At 46.3% G+C, this 16,495-nt stretch overlaps 1 protein-coding gene across 1 annotated transcript in view; it reads left to right on the top strand.

The window, feature by feature from the left end:
- The window catches only part of PDE10A (phosphodiesterase 10A), a 92,676-nt gene that overhangs the window by 51,643 nt on the left and 24,538 nt on the right, over positions 1-16,495 (top strand). The window contains exons 10-12 of the mRNA XM_054977032.1: positions 2,382-2,568; positions 2,958-3,100; positions 5,781-5,864. Coding sequence (XP_054833007.1) covers positions 2,382-2,568; positions 2,958-3,100; positions 5,781-5,864 — 414 coding nt within the window. The remainder of the gene's footprint in view (positions 1-2,381; positions 2,569-2,957; positions 3,101-5,780; positions 5,865-16,495) is intronic.

The following is a 16,495-nucleotide window of genomic DNA, read 5'->3' as shown; positions in this document are numbered from 1 at the left end:
AGCAGCAGGCAGGCACTAGACTACCCTCCCAGGGCAGCATCTTGTTTTTCCTGAACAGCATTCACCAGTCAGATCCCAAGTGGAGAGAGTCCTTACATTATTGACTCTGTTGGCAGAAAGGAGGATAGAATCCAGTGCATATGAGTGATCTCCCCACCCTACCCTGTTGCTACCCAGAAAATGGCATTGTCTTCCTTCCTGCCAATCAGGTCCTTGTAGTGGGAGACCCCTCCCCTCCTATCAGCTTTGGAAATGTTTGGAAGAGAGACTTCAGTCATAGGCTGCAATTCAAAAGACACTTCCCTGAGAGTAAGAACTATTGAACAATATGGGACTTATTGGCCTGTTTAGGACTGCTACCATAGTCTTTCAGGGCTCTTTTTTATGCGCAAGTGGCAATCTTGTACCTATTCTGCTCTTTTAAAAACAATCCTGCCTGCCCCCAAAGCAAAAGGAAAACGTATGGGAAAAAACATAGGACTGTTTGGGCAGGGCGGGGGTGAGGGGTGGAATTTAGCCAATCATTCTGCCTGCCTGTCTGCCTGCACTTGGGTGATAGAGATGATTGGTAATGAGAATGCTCCATTTTGCAGCAGAACACAGAGCATCAAAGGGAAGGATTTAGATTCGCCTGTCATTGTGGGAACAAAACTACAAAGCATAAGGAAACATAGCAGCGACAGGCAACAGGAGAATGTAAAAGTAATACGTTATTGGCATGAAAGAAAAAGAAAAAACATGAAGTAGGATTGTTTTTAATGTTGTTGCACTGCACGAGTTGGAGCACTCTCCTTAGAAATACCCCGCTGCTGGTGCCCTACCCAGTGACACTCGCCTTCTATGGGTCTATTATTCTGTGTGTTGTGCTAGAAGAAAAACTCAGTGGATGAATGGTTTAGATTAGGAGGGAAACTAATGGTTGATGTTGTTTTTGGTTAAATGAGAAAACGGCTGCCCCAGAGCCTTGTTTCCCCATCCCCATTTGCCCTTAAAAAGAACAGCGTGCATTTATGCATGTGTGACCAACATGCATGCAATGGGTCAAAAGACATGGGGAAAAAACCCAAATGGATCAGACCTGAGCCAGTACTGGTTCACCTGGAACAAACTAGCAATGGAACAGAATTATTCTAGAACCCCCAGAACCAAAACTGAAATGGAAATTTTCTTGGTGCACACCCCTAGTAGATATTTCTGGCAAGATACTTAATGGAACTGTTTCTAGAATGAATATTAGTTTAGTTTAGTTTGTTGTTGCTCCATAAACATCATTGCTAGGCTCAGGTGGCCTAAAAAAATAAACATGTTTTCTTTTATAGATAAATAATCACCAGCTCTCTCTTACAAGTGGAATGTTAAGTGTATATTTACAGTTCAACATTAAAATGTTTTCTTTTTAACATAAAAAGAAAATGGTTAATTAATGGTTAATGTGGACATTAAATATTTTGAAATGATAGCTTCCATGCCATTGATTGCTAAGTAACTAAGTTTGAGAATGCCTTAAAGTTGTGAATGTCAAATTCTTTAAGTATATTGTTAATGGGACTGGTGTATTCAGAAGCATAGTGCATTTAATTCCTGCTTCATAAAAGTTGTTTCCTCTTACTTTTGAATTATCTGCCCAACAGATTCATGGATTTAGGCAGAAACAAGGGAAGACTCAAGGGGGAGGGGAAATCCTATACACACACATTGCTTTTCTATTGGAAAGTAGGTTAAAACTCTCCCTAGCTGTTTAACTTTTGAGATTTTTTTGCAAATTTGGAACTTATTCCAGATTTGTAGAAACATCTCCCCTTTTCAGTACCTGGCTCCATTGTATATTTTTTTATTCATACTGTGATGTCGTATTCATAATTGGATATGTGCTATGGTTTCCCACTATGATGAAACCAGTTGTTTATATCAGTATATTGGAAGTTATTAATGTATCCCATTCACTCAACTGTTGCTAATAATTCTATCTTAGATTTTTCTCAGCTATATATTACTAGCGCCATAATTCAACTGATCAGAGAGGTAGCGATAGGACAGCTAGTTAAGCATAGCTACATGACTTAGTTATGAATCATAACTAATCATAAAGTTATAAATCATAAGTTCTGTTTTGGATGCTGGATGTTGCCTCAGTCATGAACTGAGGTAGGCCACATTCTCTTAATCTAAGTCATTATCTGTGATAAGGGAATAATAGTATTTACCAACTTTAAAGGGTTGTTGCAAGGATTATAGGATAATGACTCTAAAATACATTGAATGTTAAAAGTTCTATATAATTCCAAAGACTTACAAGGTAGTCATGTGACAAGAGGATGAAAGCGTTCAGATCTATGGGACAAATATCTACTAATTGTTTTCTTTTCCTCTCAACTCCCCAGAGAAGTAGACCTCTACACAGGCTACACCACCAGAAACATTTTATGTATGCCAATTGTGAGCCGAGGAAGTGTGATAGGTGTTGTACAAATGGTGAACAAACTAAGTGGAAGTGCCTTCTCTAAAACAGATGAGAACAACTTTAAAATGTTCGCAGTCTTTTGTGCTTTAGCCTTACACTGCGCTAACGTAAGTTGCACTACACAAATACAGCGAAGGGAAACAAAAATAAATGACTTGCTTTTGATAAAATATTGTTGTATAAATTATTAACAACAATTTGAGATCTATTAATTTTAATTAATAATTATCATATTTGTTTAATCAAACCAGTTTTGCAAATTTGATTGAAATGGTGTTATTTTGGAAAGTTATAAAATTATGCTGATTCCTTCTGAAATGGTATTGTTTAAAATAATGTGTCTTTTTCATAGAAAATGCTCATGGTATCATATGACAGTAACCAAAATAGTATTACTTCTTTTTAAAACACCATTATACTTTCAAGTTGTGCTGGTTTGCTTAACCTTGGTGGAGATGGCTATGTCTCATATTCTTAAAAAAATCTTTTATTTTAGATGTACCACAGAATTCACCATTCAGAGTGTATTTACCGTGTAACTATGGAGAAGCTTTCCTATCATAGTGTTTGTACAGCAGAAGAATGGAAAAACCTCATGGACTGTATACTTCCATCAAATATTGCCCAAGAAATTGAACTGTGAGTTTTAATGCAATATCTTTTGATATGGGAGTAAATTTTATTTTTTTGACGTTTTTGCAGTGCCTCTCAATAATCTTCAAATTAGTTCCCATGAGCACCAGCAATATAGTAGTTGTTACCATTATCAAACAATTAGACTGTAGTGTAGTCACAGAACTGATACCTTCTAATTCTTCTCTAAAGTCCCTTTTCTAATGCTGCTTTTTAGTGCTCTCCAGCACGTATGTTTCATTTAGCCAATGCAGGAAAGTCAACTGGTGAAAGTAGGCTTTCAAATAAATGCACTTTCAAAATATCTTCATACTTACCTATTCTTTGCAGTAATTAATTCATTTATTAGATTCTTCTGCTATCTTCTGGTGCTGAACAGCCCTCCCCAATTAGTTCACAATAATAGTAACAACATTTAAAATATTAGAAACTTCCTAAAACAATCATAGATGGCACCATCATCAACCATGCAGTTAATGCATCAGTTCAAAGACTTCAAAAATGTGTAGATTTCTCCAGAAGTTCTGCAACAATGGTGCCAACTAGCTTGAAGAAGAGAGGTCCACGTTTTGGGGCTGGAAGGTAAAAGTCCCTAGCACTGTCACCTTGAATAAGGCAAGTTTCCATTTATCTTTGGCAGGTTGATATTAAAAGATATGTTAAAGTTACGTTTTCAGTAAAAAAGATTTTAATTTATAAATATGATTGGCTTTCTTTCCAAACATAAGAAAAGATCTTGAAAATATACTTAATCATTTGTATAAGCAGAAAAGCTGCTTTCAGATCTAACAGACTGGCTATGCAATGCAGTGTATCCAACATACCCTAATATTTTATTGAATTCAATGAAAGGGAACTAGAACACCTGCTGCAAACAGTTACGTTGCAGGAGGAATTAATAATGAAAAGACAAGCAGCTCCACCTTTCTGAGCCTCAACATGGGGTTATGAATGCTGATAGGAAAATACAATATTGAGTGAAGAGATAAAATACAATTTAAAATGTTTGGATTGTGTTCTTGGTTTTTTAAAATCATTAGAGAAAAAGAGAAGGGGGGAAAGGGGAGGAACCAACCTGAAAATCAAGTCAGGAAGCAAAAGGTTGAGGAGCAAAATAATAAAATGAATTACAACTATTTATTACACAGTTCACAGAATCTTAAGATTAAAAACAACATATATGAAGTACCTTTAAAAACTCAGTATACAGTAACAAGGTGAAGTTACACATCCAATATCAGCTAATCAAAATATGGTTATACATGTATAGTAACCAAAAACCCCAATGCATTTCAGCCCTTTCTTCAGTGGTCAAAATTATATTAATGCACACATAAAACTATGACTATATCAGTATAAAACACATATTTTCTTTTTCAGGCCAGGCATGTTTTAATGTGTCACTAAAAAAGTGAAGCTCCAAATAACCGTTATAAATCAATTCTGCATAGACTGAGGAGCCCTCACTCAACAAAGATGGTAACAAAGGACTGCCATTCTGTCCTGGGTGATAATTCAATTCCCAGTGTTTGTTCATGTGCAAACTAGAGACCAACTACAGCCCAGGACAGAATGGCAGTCCTTTGTTGCCATCTTTGTTGAGTGAGGGCTCCTCTGTCTATGCAGAATTGATTTATAACTTCTTTAGTGACTGTCAGGCAATGGATGACAGGCTATGGCAGATAGACCCCTGTACCATTACAGCAAGAATCCAGGTTCTTGGTTAAAAGGCTTTATTCAGGAATCAGATCATTCCCACAGATATGTCCATAGGATTACTCAGAAGCAAGGTAAGCAACTAAGCAGTAACAGCAGGTTGACAGGAATACTCAAAACATGTAAAAATCATTCTATTATAGAGCACAATTACTCCTTTCCCCCTCCCAATAGTAAAACATAACTTTTGGCGCAAACCAGTCCTGAGAACTACTCATATATTTTACCTATCAAGTCTAGACACTAAGAAGGGTTGCACTGAAGCGGCACTGTTGCTGTACCCCAATGTTATATTGCTAATACCATAACTTGCTTTCAAAAGCTCCCTGAAGTCAGCACTAGACAATGACATGGATGTATGAGTACAGACATGACAGTGACACACACCCTGCCTAGCCTGAAAAAGAGAGAGGAGGCTGGAGTTCCAAGTTGTGGCAGTTAGAACAGAGATAACCCCTCTGCCCCAGCTGAGAACCTTGAGGCACCTTCTGCAAGTCAATGTTTCCTCCAAAAGATGTCGACGGCAAAGTACATATTACATTTGTTCAATAACAAAGCACTCAGTTGTAAACGCATCCTAAGTTTATTTATTTACCTCATTTATACTCCATCTTTCTTCCACAATAGGGACCTGAAGCAACTCACATTATATTCCTTTCATTTTACCCTCACAACCATCCTGTGAGGTATGTTAGGCTGAGTATGTGTAACTGGCTCAGGGTCACCCAGCAAGTTTCCTTAGCAGAATGGTGATTTGAACCTGGTTCTCCCACAACCTATTCCAACAATCTAACCTCTATTTCACACTGGTGATAGCTTGTATTAGTCAAGAAGAAGGTATTCATCAGATATAAATAAAAACATCTGCTGAGGCAATAGAAATTTATTTGCAGCGGAAGCGACTCTGTATTCATAAGCATCAATATGTATGCAGGTGTCTTGTTCTAACTGATTTTATTTTTTATAACAGGTACCACTTTGATATCAGTCCCTATGAAGATTTCTGGCCAGCCATTTTTGTCCATATGGTCCATCAATGTTGTGGGGCAGGCTGGTAGGAATTCATTAATTGAAATGTTTTTTATAATGATTTTGGCCAGTTTTTAAGTTCTTGACTATTATGCAATGCTTTGCCTAGGATTGTATAGGATCGTTTCATTTAAAGGATTCTACTTCCAGTTCTGTTCTCTGTTGTTGAGTCTGCTGTACATGTGAGTTCTGTTCAGACAGGAACTCTTATTATACCAATATTATCCTTCTTTCTCTAAAGAGCTATTTTCTTTTGTATGCGATGATGACAATTCATATGAAGTAGTGCTTGCAGTTCCAGTTAATGATGATTACATTAAGGGGGTTTTCCATGCACAGCATCTGATGTCTATTTATATGAATATAAAGCAAAACACTTACTGAAAAAGTAGATGTTAGGCCGCTGTTCTATGAAAAATATTTTGAAAATGGTAATAAGAGAAAGTTTAAAGAAGTACTTCAAAACACTTGCTGTCACGGCTACATGCCCTTGGTGCCTCAACCCAGCTAAGGGGAAGAGCCAGCAAAGGTCTGTCAGCCAGGCTAAACAAAATTATCAAACTAGCAAGAGAAGGAAAGCCCCTCAAATGCCCTCAAATTCTGCCACCAGTCCCTCAGCGTTCCTAAAGCTTTCGGAGGGGAGGGACACCCCCCCAAGCCTATAAGGGAGCTAAATGTAGCAAAGTCTACCTCGCAAGAATATTGTTGCAGGCAGAGTTCACAAAGTTAGTTACAAGGTAGATGGTTCATGCGAACTTGCAAAAATGGGTTCGGCAAAGTACCTTGAGTTTTGGGACCCCAAAGTCACACACCCAAACACAAAGTATAATATAATTATTTATTAAAGTGCACGGTCACATCAAAATATACAAGACATATTGTGAGGATTAAAACAAAAATATCTATAGTTTTATTTGCTCTAACTTATATATACCAATATCAAAGCAGAAGTTGATTTTCAAAGTTGGCAAGAGGCAAAAGGCAAAATCTCTGGTCACAGAGGCAAATCAGTCAGGCTTCATAGCACAGCAAAATGGATGGGTTCAGGAACGTCCATACCCAGACAGAGCCAGATTTTGAGATACTGAGCGAGTTACAATAGTAGTTACTGTAACCCACACAGGTCTGAATCTTCATTATGGATAATGGGTTTTTTATGCCATTCTCGCCACCTGAGAGTGGAGGGCCCATTCTCCAATCAGCTAGCGAGAAGGTGATATCATAGTCAACAGTGACTGTGTGCAAAAAGGAGTTAGGTGCAAGGATGCAGTCCGAGACACCCACGTCCTATCTTGCAGGTGCAATTAGTTCCGTTAAGCAAGAATGTTAATTGGCATACTGTCCGGCCATGGAGGTTCTCTTGCTCGGAATGTCTTATCTAATCTGCAAGGTCAGAGCATTCGGGAAGCAAAAGGCAGCTCCGTTCTCAAGAAAAGCGTCTAGCAGCAGAAAAGGGGGAGTTTGTGGGCTAAAGAATGTCTTAGGAAAACAAGGCGTCTTGACCAAAGTTTTAAGAAACCATTCTACTTCTGAAAAGCTGAATACAAAAATAGTTAAGCATTTTTCTCTTCACTTGGTTCATCTACAGTCTTCAGTGCAGTCCCACATTGGGACTGCGCTTGTGCAGGCCTGCCAACCAGAAAAGATTCTTTAGTTCTAAATGACCAGAAGGGGGCGCTCTGCCCCTTTTGCGCATGTGCAGGAGTTTCCTGCCGAACGCAAGTAGAGGGCGGAGCACCCCCATTCCCCTCAGTCCTCCTGAGCCGCCAGAGCGGGGCAGGAGGGAGGAAATGTGTGACTGCACGAAAACCTAGATGAACAACAGTTACATTTCAAATCTAAACAGGAGGCACCGACTGCCAGTTTTGACTAATCAGTCGGTTCCGACTAAGCCCTGTTGGATGCTGGTCAGATGATGACCTATCCCCCCTCCCCCCTTCCCTTTCTCTGGCAGGGAGCTTCATTCAGCAGATCTGACTCAATCAGGAATGCTCCGCCTGCTTTAAAGCCTGACATAACCTTTTGCTGTATTGGTAGAGGACACTAGTCTGCCTTGATTTTCCCGCCGCTTCACATCCCATTTCAGGATCTTAATGCGCCTTACTCACTCTGGAAGTGACTGGCTCCTATATTTTTCTCAGGGGCTTCATCATCTCCGTCTTCAGCAACCGTGATGCCTGTATATAACTGGCGTGACTTGCAAACTAGTTGCCCCAGCATTCTCGCTGTTGGAGTGATTTCAGTTGTTTTCAGCTCCAAGCCGTTCGTCCACTCCCTCCTCGTAGGTCCTAGCTCTGCCTCCACCATGTCTGTGCTTACTTTGAGTTCAACTGACAGTGGGAAAATGATCCCACATTGTTTCAACCTCTAATCAAGACCTATGAGTAAGCCTTGCATGCTTTTGTTCCGTCTCTTCTGCTCCCATAGCCCTTCCTACCAACAGAAGATCTGTTGCAGTTTGCTCATAGCTGGTGCAAAACAACCCTCCTCTACTTTTACTATTCCTCGGAAGATCGAGAAATGCTGCAACCTTCAACAGGTTGTTTGCCCTGTCATCTTTACTTCCCTTACACATCTTTCCTGCTTGCTGAGGAGGTTTAAGGCTGTTTTTTTGTCTTGCCCTCTTATTGCCTTGGACTGGCAGAAGGGGAGATAGACTATATTCAGTTGACTGCAACTAGACTCGTCTGCACCTTCCATTCTCAAAACCTTAAAGCTCAGGCAATTCCTTTCATAGGAGGAGCTCACAATTTATACTCAGGTCTTTTCTTGACAAACGCAGAGCCCCTAAGTGGGGCCATCAAAGAAGGCTATTAATCAGCCAAATAGCAGAGGACAGCTGGAAGGCGTACTATAAAGTCCTTAGCCAGGTCCAGAGCTTCAGCTGTAGTTATCAGGTGTTAAACCCGGTTATGCTTAACAGCGCTCCCTGGGGATAAGAAAGGATGATTGAGAATGTTCCATTCAAGGGCATGTTGTTGTCTTTTTTAGGGAACAGCATATGATTCCTTAAGCCAGTTACAGGGAAATTACCAGACCATACAGTCGCTTGCTGTCATTGATACTGGCCCATTGGGTACCGCCTGAGTTTGTATGCAATGCCCTTAAACGTACCAGCATCGCTTGGAAGGTATTCCTACCTTCAATCTTAGGGTCAAATCCCCTATCTCTCAATTTATTGTCACACTACCAAGGGGATAGTGAGACAAGGAACAACTAACAAATGCTGGGTCTAGCACCCTTCTGCACTTCTAGACAGATTTCACTCCTTTATTTTTGTTTGGAACTCTGTCACTATTTTTCTTCGATCATGCCTATAGACAAGTTTATTGATATGTTTTCTGATTGACCACCCTTGTTTAGGCTCCTCTAGAGCAGAAACTTGTTATCCTCCCTTCAAGAAGACTATTTATAGCTCGTTGGACAGGGGTGTTGCTTAAGCCTCCATTCCTGAATAACTTTATTAAATTCACAGGAGTTACATGCATACCACATCCACGGTTTGTTCGTTACAAAGAGCTTGCACTGTCAGACTTAAGTAGGAACACTACACATCTCTATATATCCCAACCACAGGAGGGATCTTTGTTCTGTGTGTGATGAATGTTTTCACACCATTCCTCAATCCACCAAAGAAGTAATTCTATGAAAAAAAGATGAAGTTAGTGTGACATGTCTTGATCGTCTTCGTCCTTCTGTGCAGCCCCACATAGGGACTGCGCAGGCGCAGGCCAGCCGCGGAAAAGATTTTTCTAGCTTCCAGAGATGTGAAGGGGACGTTCGGATCCACCGCGCATGCGCGTCGGTGTTCCCGCCAATTTTGAATGCATATATATCCGAACGTCCCCGGCATTCCCTCAGTTCCTTTTTCGCCGCCGTACGAAAAGGTTCTATTGTCTAGCATTTATCCTCTCAGCGTCTCTTCGGAGTTTTGGATCGTGATCTTCTGGTCGGTATTTTTTCCCCTTGTCAGTGGGAGATACCGTTCATTATGTCCCAAACTTCTTTGTTTAAGAAGTGTCTTAAGTGCGGCACTAAAATGACGCACTCGGACGGCCATGAGCTCTGCCTCATCTGCCTGGGCGAGGGGCATGTTGTCGAGCGCTGCTCCATCTGTATGTCCTTCACCCCGAAGGCAAGGAGTGATCGGAAGGCCAGGCTCCGTGCCTTTTTGTGGGATGCTAACCTTCTCCCCCCCCCAAGCCATCCGGCTCTTCGGGAGATAGACCCCGCTCCGCCGCTCCGTCGCCGGCGCCGTCTCGTAAGTCGCCAGAGCAGCTCCCCACGGAACCGATGGGGCAACCCGTTCCGGAGGCCCGACCTGACTCCGGTTCCGGGGATCGTCCTTCCGACCGGAAGGCCAAGAAGCGTTCCGCATCCAAGCCGAAGTCCTCCTCCAAGCCCTCGGCCGCAGAGGCTGCTTCGGAACCCCAGCCCAAGAAGGCCAAGGCGAAATCGAGGGCCAAGGGCCGTGCTTTATCCCCGGCTCCGACTGTGCGCCCTGGTACTCCATCTGGACCGGTCCTGATCCCTGACGATGTGGTGAGTCTCCACACCCCGTCTCCTCCTTGCACGCCTCCTCCGTCGGTTCCCGAGGAATTCGTGTCGTTCCCATCTTTCGCGGAACCGTTCCAGTCATTCGAACGCTCCCTGCCTTCCGCCCCGGCGCCTTCGGAGGCCTCCGTTCCATTGCCGTCTACCTCGTCGGTTCCGATGCCTCTTCGCTGGCCCGCCCCGGTGCCTGCTCCTCTGCCCCCTTGCCAGCCTGTCGCGGGGATTGGGAACATGACCTCCTGGCAGGATTTTATGGCGTGGTTCCAGCAGTCGCTGCCCTTCCTGCAGCATCCTTCGGTTCCGGTGGTTTCTGTTCCGGCTCAGTCAGTCGGGCTCCCGGCATCCGCTCCTCCACCTCCTGGCTTGCCTCTGCGACCGTCGGTTCCTGCGGCTTGTCCGTCGGCCCCGAGCGCTCACCGGTCCTCGGTTCCGACACAAACCTCGCCGGAGTTTTCAGATTCCGAGGATGAGGAAGGTCTGGCGTCCCCGTCGGAGTGCTCTTCGGACGCGGCCTCTGATCCTTCCCCGGATGACACCGTGGGTGGGCCCCGTTCATCGTCTCCGAATGACGACTACAGGCTGTTCTCCGAGCAGATGGTGCGGATGGCCGCCGCGCTGGAGATAGACGTCTCCTCCACGACCTCCAAGCCCAAGAGTAAGCTACTGGAGGCTCTGGAGGCTCTGGAGGGTCCCCCGCGTCGGTGGCGTTTCTCCCTGTGGAGGATTTTGTTGACAGCGCTCTCGCGCTCTGGCAAACACCGGCGTCCGTGTCCGCGACGGCAAAGAAGGTAGAGAGGTACTACCGTTTAAAGCAGGATGATTGCCCATACCTCTTCAGTCATCCGAAACCCTCCTCAATCGTGGCTGAGGAGGGTCAGGCTCGGTTCCGTTCCGGTTCCTCGTCGGCCCCGGCGGACCGAGAAGGCAGACAGCTGGATGGCATGGGCAGGAAACTCTACTCGTCCGCGTCTTTGGGATTCCGTATTGCCAACTTCCAGGCCATTATGGGGTCCTACAATCTGTTCCTCTGGAAACGGCTGTCCTCTTACCTTTCCGATCTCCCCGAGGATCGCCGCCACTTGGTGAAGGCCCTTCAGGCAGAGGCCATACGGCTGTCAAAACAGCAGATGACAGCGGGCAAGGATGCTGCCGACTCCGCGGCGCGCTCGATGGCGACTTCGGTGGTCCTGCGTCGACACGCCTGGCTCCGGTCCACTGCCCTGCCGCCTGAAAAGAAGGCGAAAGTGGAGGATTTCCCCTTCGAGGGGCCCCAGCTCTTCTCGGAGAAGACGGATGAATCCCTCTCCCTGATGAAAAAGAATCAGCAGACGGCCAAGTCCCTCGGAGTCGCCCCCTCAGTTCAGTCATCGGGTCCGAGGTATCGTTATGGTCGGTTCCGATCCTACCAGGCCCCTTACCAACCTTACCAGCAGCGTCAAGGGCGCTTCTTCTCGGGCCAGTCCTACGGTCACCGATCCTATTCAGCCCAGCAGCGTCATTCTTCCAGGCGCTCCGGCCGGTCCAAGGGCAGGCAACAGCCTTCTTCACCCAAGCCTTCGACCTCGGTGCAGAAGCCCTCGGTCTTCTGACTAAGCCTGAACGCTCCCCTGTTGGCCTCCGAGGACACCTCCTCTGCTGCCCAGTTTCTGGACAGGCTTCGGCCTTTTTTGCCCTGTTGGCAACGTGTTACTTCTGACACTTGGGTCCTGTCCATTGTGGCCCATGGTTACAAGTTAATGTTTACAGATGCACCTCCTCTCTCTCTCCCTCCCCGTTGTTCTCCATGTTGTGATGTTATGTTGCACAATAATGTTATAGAGTTGGTTAACAAAGGTGCTGTCCGGGTGGTCAATGTCGCTGCTTCCCCGTGGGGATTTTACTCGAGGTACTTCCTTGTGGATAAGAAGGATGGAGGTTCCCGGCCCATTTTGGACCTTAGGGGCCTCAACAGCTATTTAAAGGTTGAGAAATTTCGGATGCTGACCCTGGCACGGGTCATGGAGCTCCTAGAGGTGGGCGTCTGGTTAGCTATCCTAGACTTGAAAGACGCCTACTTCCACATCTCCATCTTTGAGGGCCACAGGAAGTATCTGCGGTTTGCCTATGGGGATTCTGTATATGAATATACGGTGTTGCCTTTTGGGCTGGCCTCTGCGCCCAGGGTCTTTACGAAGTGCATGGCCACTGTGGTGGCATACCTACGGTCCAGGTGGTGCTTTATCTACCCGTACCTGGATGATTGGCTCCTAGTGGGACCCTCAGCTGACTCTCTCCAGGACCATATTGCCCTCACTTTGTCTGTACTGGCTGAGTTGGGCTTGGTGGTTAATAGGGATAAGTCCATCCTTACTCCGGGCACAGCCATTAGGTTTATTGGGGTTCATCTAGACTCACCACGGGGCAGAGCCTACCTGCCCCCAGATCGCCTGACCAGGCTTTCTTCCTTAGCCCGTCATTTCCTGCATAACCGTTACCAGACTGCCCTTTTGATCCAAACGTTATTGGGCCTTATGGCCTCCTCCACTGGGGTGGTTTTCTTTGCACGCCTGCATATGAGGCCTCTGCAAAACTGGTTCGTCCGGAGGTACAACCCCCTCACTATGGGCCAGCATCAGAAGTTCTCCATTCCCAGGGTGGTGCTGCGCTCTCTGGCCTGGTGGACTGTCCCTGGAAACCTGTCTGAGGGTTGTCCTTTCGGCCCCTTCCTAGCTGAGGTCACAGTTTATACCGATGCCTCCAACTTGGGATGGGGGGGGCGCTGTGGACAGCTTTCGGCTCAGGGCATCTGGTCCCCATCTGAGGCATCCATGCATATCAACCTTCTTGAGCTTAGGGCGATCCGTTACTCCCTCGCTTCTTTTGCAGATGCCGTTCGGAACAGGAAGATTCAGATCCTGTCGGACAATACCACGGCCTGCTACTATCTCAACAAGCAGGGGGGAACGGTCTCGCTCAAGCTCTGCAAGGAGGCAACGACTCTATGGAATTGGGCCGTGGCCAACAACGTCCTTCCCAGGGCCGTGCACATTGCCGGGGATCTCAACACCTCGGCAGATGCGCTGAGCAGGGTGTTTCTGCCTCAGCACGAGTGGTCCCTAAACAGGGTCTACCTCGACCAGGTTTTCCGCACATGGGGCACGCCTTTGGTCGACCTCTTCGCCACTGCCCGCAACAAACAGGCCCCGCTGTTCTGCTCCCGGGCCGGCATTGGCCGCCACTCCCTAGGGGATGCCTTCCAAATACCTTGGTCCCCAGGGCTCTTTTATGCCTTCCCGCCCTTTCCGCTCCTGTACAAGGTTCTTTCCAGGGTCAGGGCCTACCGAACCCACTGTATCCTCGTTGCCCCTCGGTGGCCTCGCCAGGATTGGTTCCCCCTTTTGCTCTTCCTGTCCCAGGGGCGATGCCTCCCCCTGCCTCACGCCCCGGACCTCTTAACCAGGGACGGGGTGTGGCATCACGATGTGGCTGTACTGAATCTGGCTGCCTGGCTTCTGGGCAACCGGGAGTGAACCTCTCTTCTGGGGTGCTTGGGGTGATCTTGAATGCCCGAAAACCGTCCACCAGGTTGTCCTACCAGAGGAAGTGGTCACGTTTTTCCCGGTGGTTGGCCCCAAAGGGGGTTTCTCCCTTTAGTTGCCCGCTTCCTGTCATCCTGGACTACCTCCTGGATCTCTGCTCCCAGGGCCTTGCGTTTTCCAGTGTTAAGGTCCACATGGCTGCAATCTCTGCCTTCCATGAGCAGATTGATGGGAAGACCGTTTTTACTCACTGGCTTTCCAAGCAGTTTCTGAAGGGCCTGTTCAAGACCTTCCCTCCTAGGGCCCATCCCATTCCACAATGGAGTCTCTCCCTGGTTCTCTCCCAACTGATGCTCCAGCCCTTTGAGCCTCTATCTTCCTGCCCCCTGCCTTTGCTCACTCAGAAGGTGGCTTTCCTGGTGGCAATCACGTCCTCTAGGCGTGTTGGGGAGCTGTCTGCCCTGCGGTGTGACCCTCCCTTTCTGCAGTTTTTCCCTGGTACTGTCATGCTCCACACTAGCATGGAGTTTCTGCCTAAGGTAGTCTCAAGATTTCACCTACAGCAAAAGGTGTTCCTCCCTTCCTTTTTTCCAACACCCTCATCCCCAGGGGAACGAGCACTACACACATTGGATGTAAAGCGTGCTTTATTGTTTTATTTGCACCGCACCAAATGTTTCAGGAAATCTCCTGCCCTGTTTGTGTGTTACTCTGGCCCTCGCAAGGGCTCACCTGCTTCTGCCCAGTCCATCTCTCGCTGGATTGTGTCTACGATTAAACATTGCTATCAGCATGCTGGAGTCCAGTGTCCCTTGTTGGTTACCGCTCATTCCACTCGAGCGCAAGCTGCTTCTGCTGCCTTCCTGCGAGGAGTGCCGCTCCAGGACGTCTGCCAAGCTGCGACATGGTCCTCTGCGGACACTTTCATCCGGCATTACTCTGTGGATGTGCATGCACGACGTGACTCGGCTGTTGGCACAGCTGTCCTGCAGTCCTTGTTCAAGTAGACACTCACACCCGCCCCCATTGGTGAGATGCTAGTTACTCTCCCAATGTGGGGCTGCACAGAAGGACGAAGACGATAAACAGGGTTTCTCACCTGTAACTGTTGATCGTCGAGTCTCTTCTGTGCAGACACACATTCCCTCCCGCCTGCCCCGCTGTGAGTGTTTCGTTAACTTAGTTTCTCCGGCGGCTCAGGTGAACTGAGGGAATGCCGGGGACGTTCGGATATATATGCATTCAAAATTGGCGGGAACACCGACGCGCATGCGCGGTGGATCCGAACGTCCCCTTCACATCTCTGGAAGCTAGAAAAATCTTTTCCGCGGCTGGCCTGCGCCTGCGCAGTCCCTATGTGTGTCTGCACAGAAGAGACTCGACGATCAACAGTTACAGGTGAGAAACCCTGTTTTTCTTGAGGAACCTGTGCTGGCTCTTAGTAATCACAGCCTTCTTTTGTATATGATGAAGGACTGACTACTTGATGATATTGTTACCAGAATAGGACTCCTTGCAAGTAAGAGGGAGGAATTAGTGGCAAGGAGGAAGGCTATGAAAGAGGGGTAGCAATGGGATTCTCCACCAGTTTTTATGGGGTCTCCTCCCCACGGCATCAGACGAGAATGGCGAGCTTGAATTAAAGACTATTTTTATTTAAAGAGGAAAAATGCACACACACAAGAAGCAATAAAAACAGTTTGCACAAACACACAGAGTCCTAGGAAATTACTCAGAGACTGGAATAGAGTGAGGGATTCGGGGTATATTACCTATCCACAAAGTGAAGTGTAGAGTAGAGTAGTCCACGGAGGAAGAGGCCTTTAAATGTCCTGCGTCTTTGGTCAGGGAGGAGGGCTCAGAGAGAGAGACTCTAGGGGCACTATGCTTGGATAAGTGTGTACAATTTGAATGGGGGCAAAGCCAGGATTTTTATAGGGCAAAACGTGTCCTGAGGCTGGGGAGTCCCCTCAGCCTTTGGGACAAAGACTTTAAAGGTCATCTCCTGGGAATGACAAAGGTTTGATTACCTTTGATCGGTGTTGCCGGGGTGTGACAAAATTAATGCAGAGTATCTCCTGGTGCTTCACAAAGAAGCAGTTTGCTAATTAATATTCCCGGAGCTGAGTTGATGAATTTTTAGATCTTGATCTCATGTTCCCAGAGAGAAATTAGAAACTTACCAGTGCAGATTGATGGCTCTCAATCTTCGGGTGGGGATTCAGTCATGGAAGGAGGGGATATCGGAATATGCTAATTGAGGTGACTCAGCAGGATGTTTTCTTGTCACGGCTGCATGCCCACAACAGGAGAGGCAGTAAATTAATCACTCCAGCCCTTGGCATTTGCATGAACATTCCATTCATGACTCAATCTCCCAGGCAGGACTCAGCAACACTCTGCCCAGCCTGCTGGAATTCTACTGATGCAGATCAGGCTACATTAATCCAGGGAGCCTGTGATTTTTATATCACAGGCAGCTATCAAACAGCTATTAAATATGGCAGAGGCCAGAAGTTTTCCTGTCAAGTTATGGAAGCTAGTGCCATCCAGGGGCTTGAAAAGAACTATGCTTCTTGAATAT

This window comes from Eublepharis macularius, chromosome 1, assembly GCF_028583425.1.
Source record: "Eublepharis macularius isolate TG4126 chromosome 1, MPM_Emac_v1.0, whole genome shotgun sequence".
NCBI classification, from domain to species: domain Eukaryota; kingdom Metazoa; phylum Chordata; class Lepidosauria; order Squamata; family Eublepharidae; genus Eublepharis; species Eublepharis macularius.
This window is presented reverse-complemented; position numbering and strand designations above follow the sequence as displayed.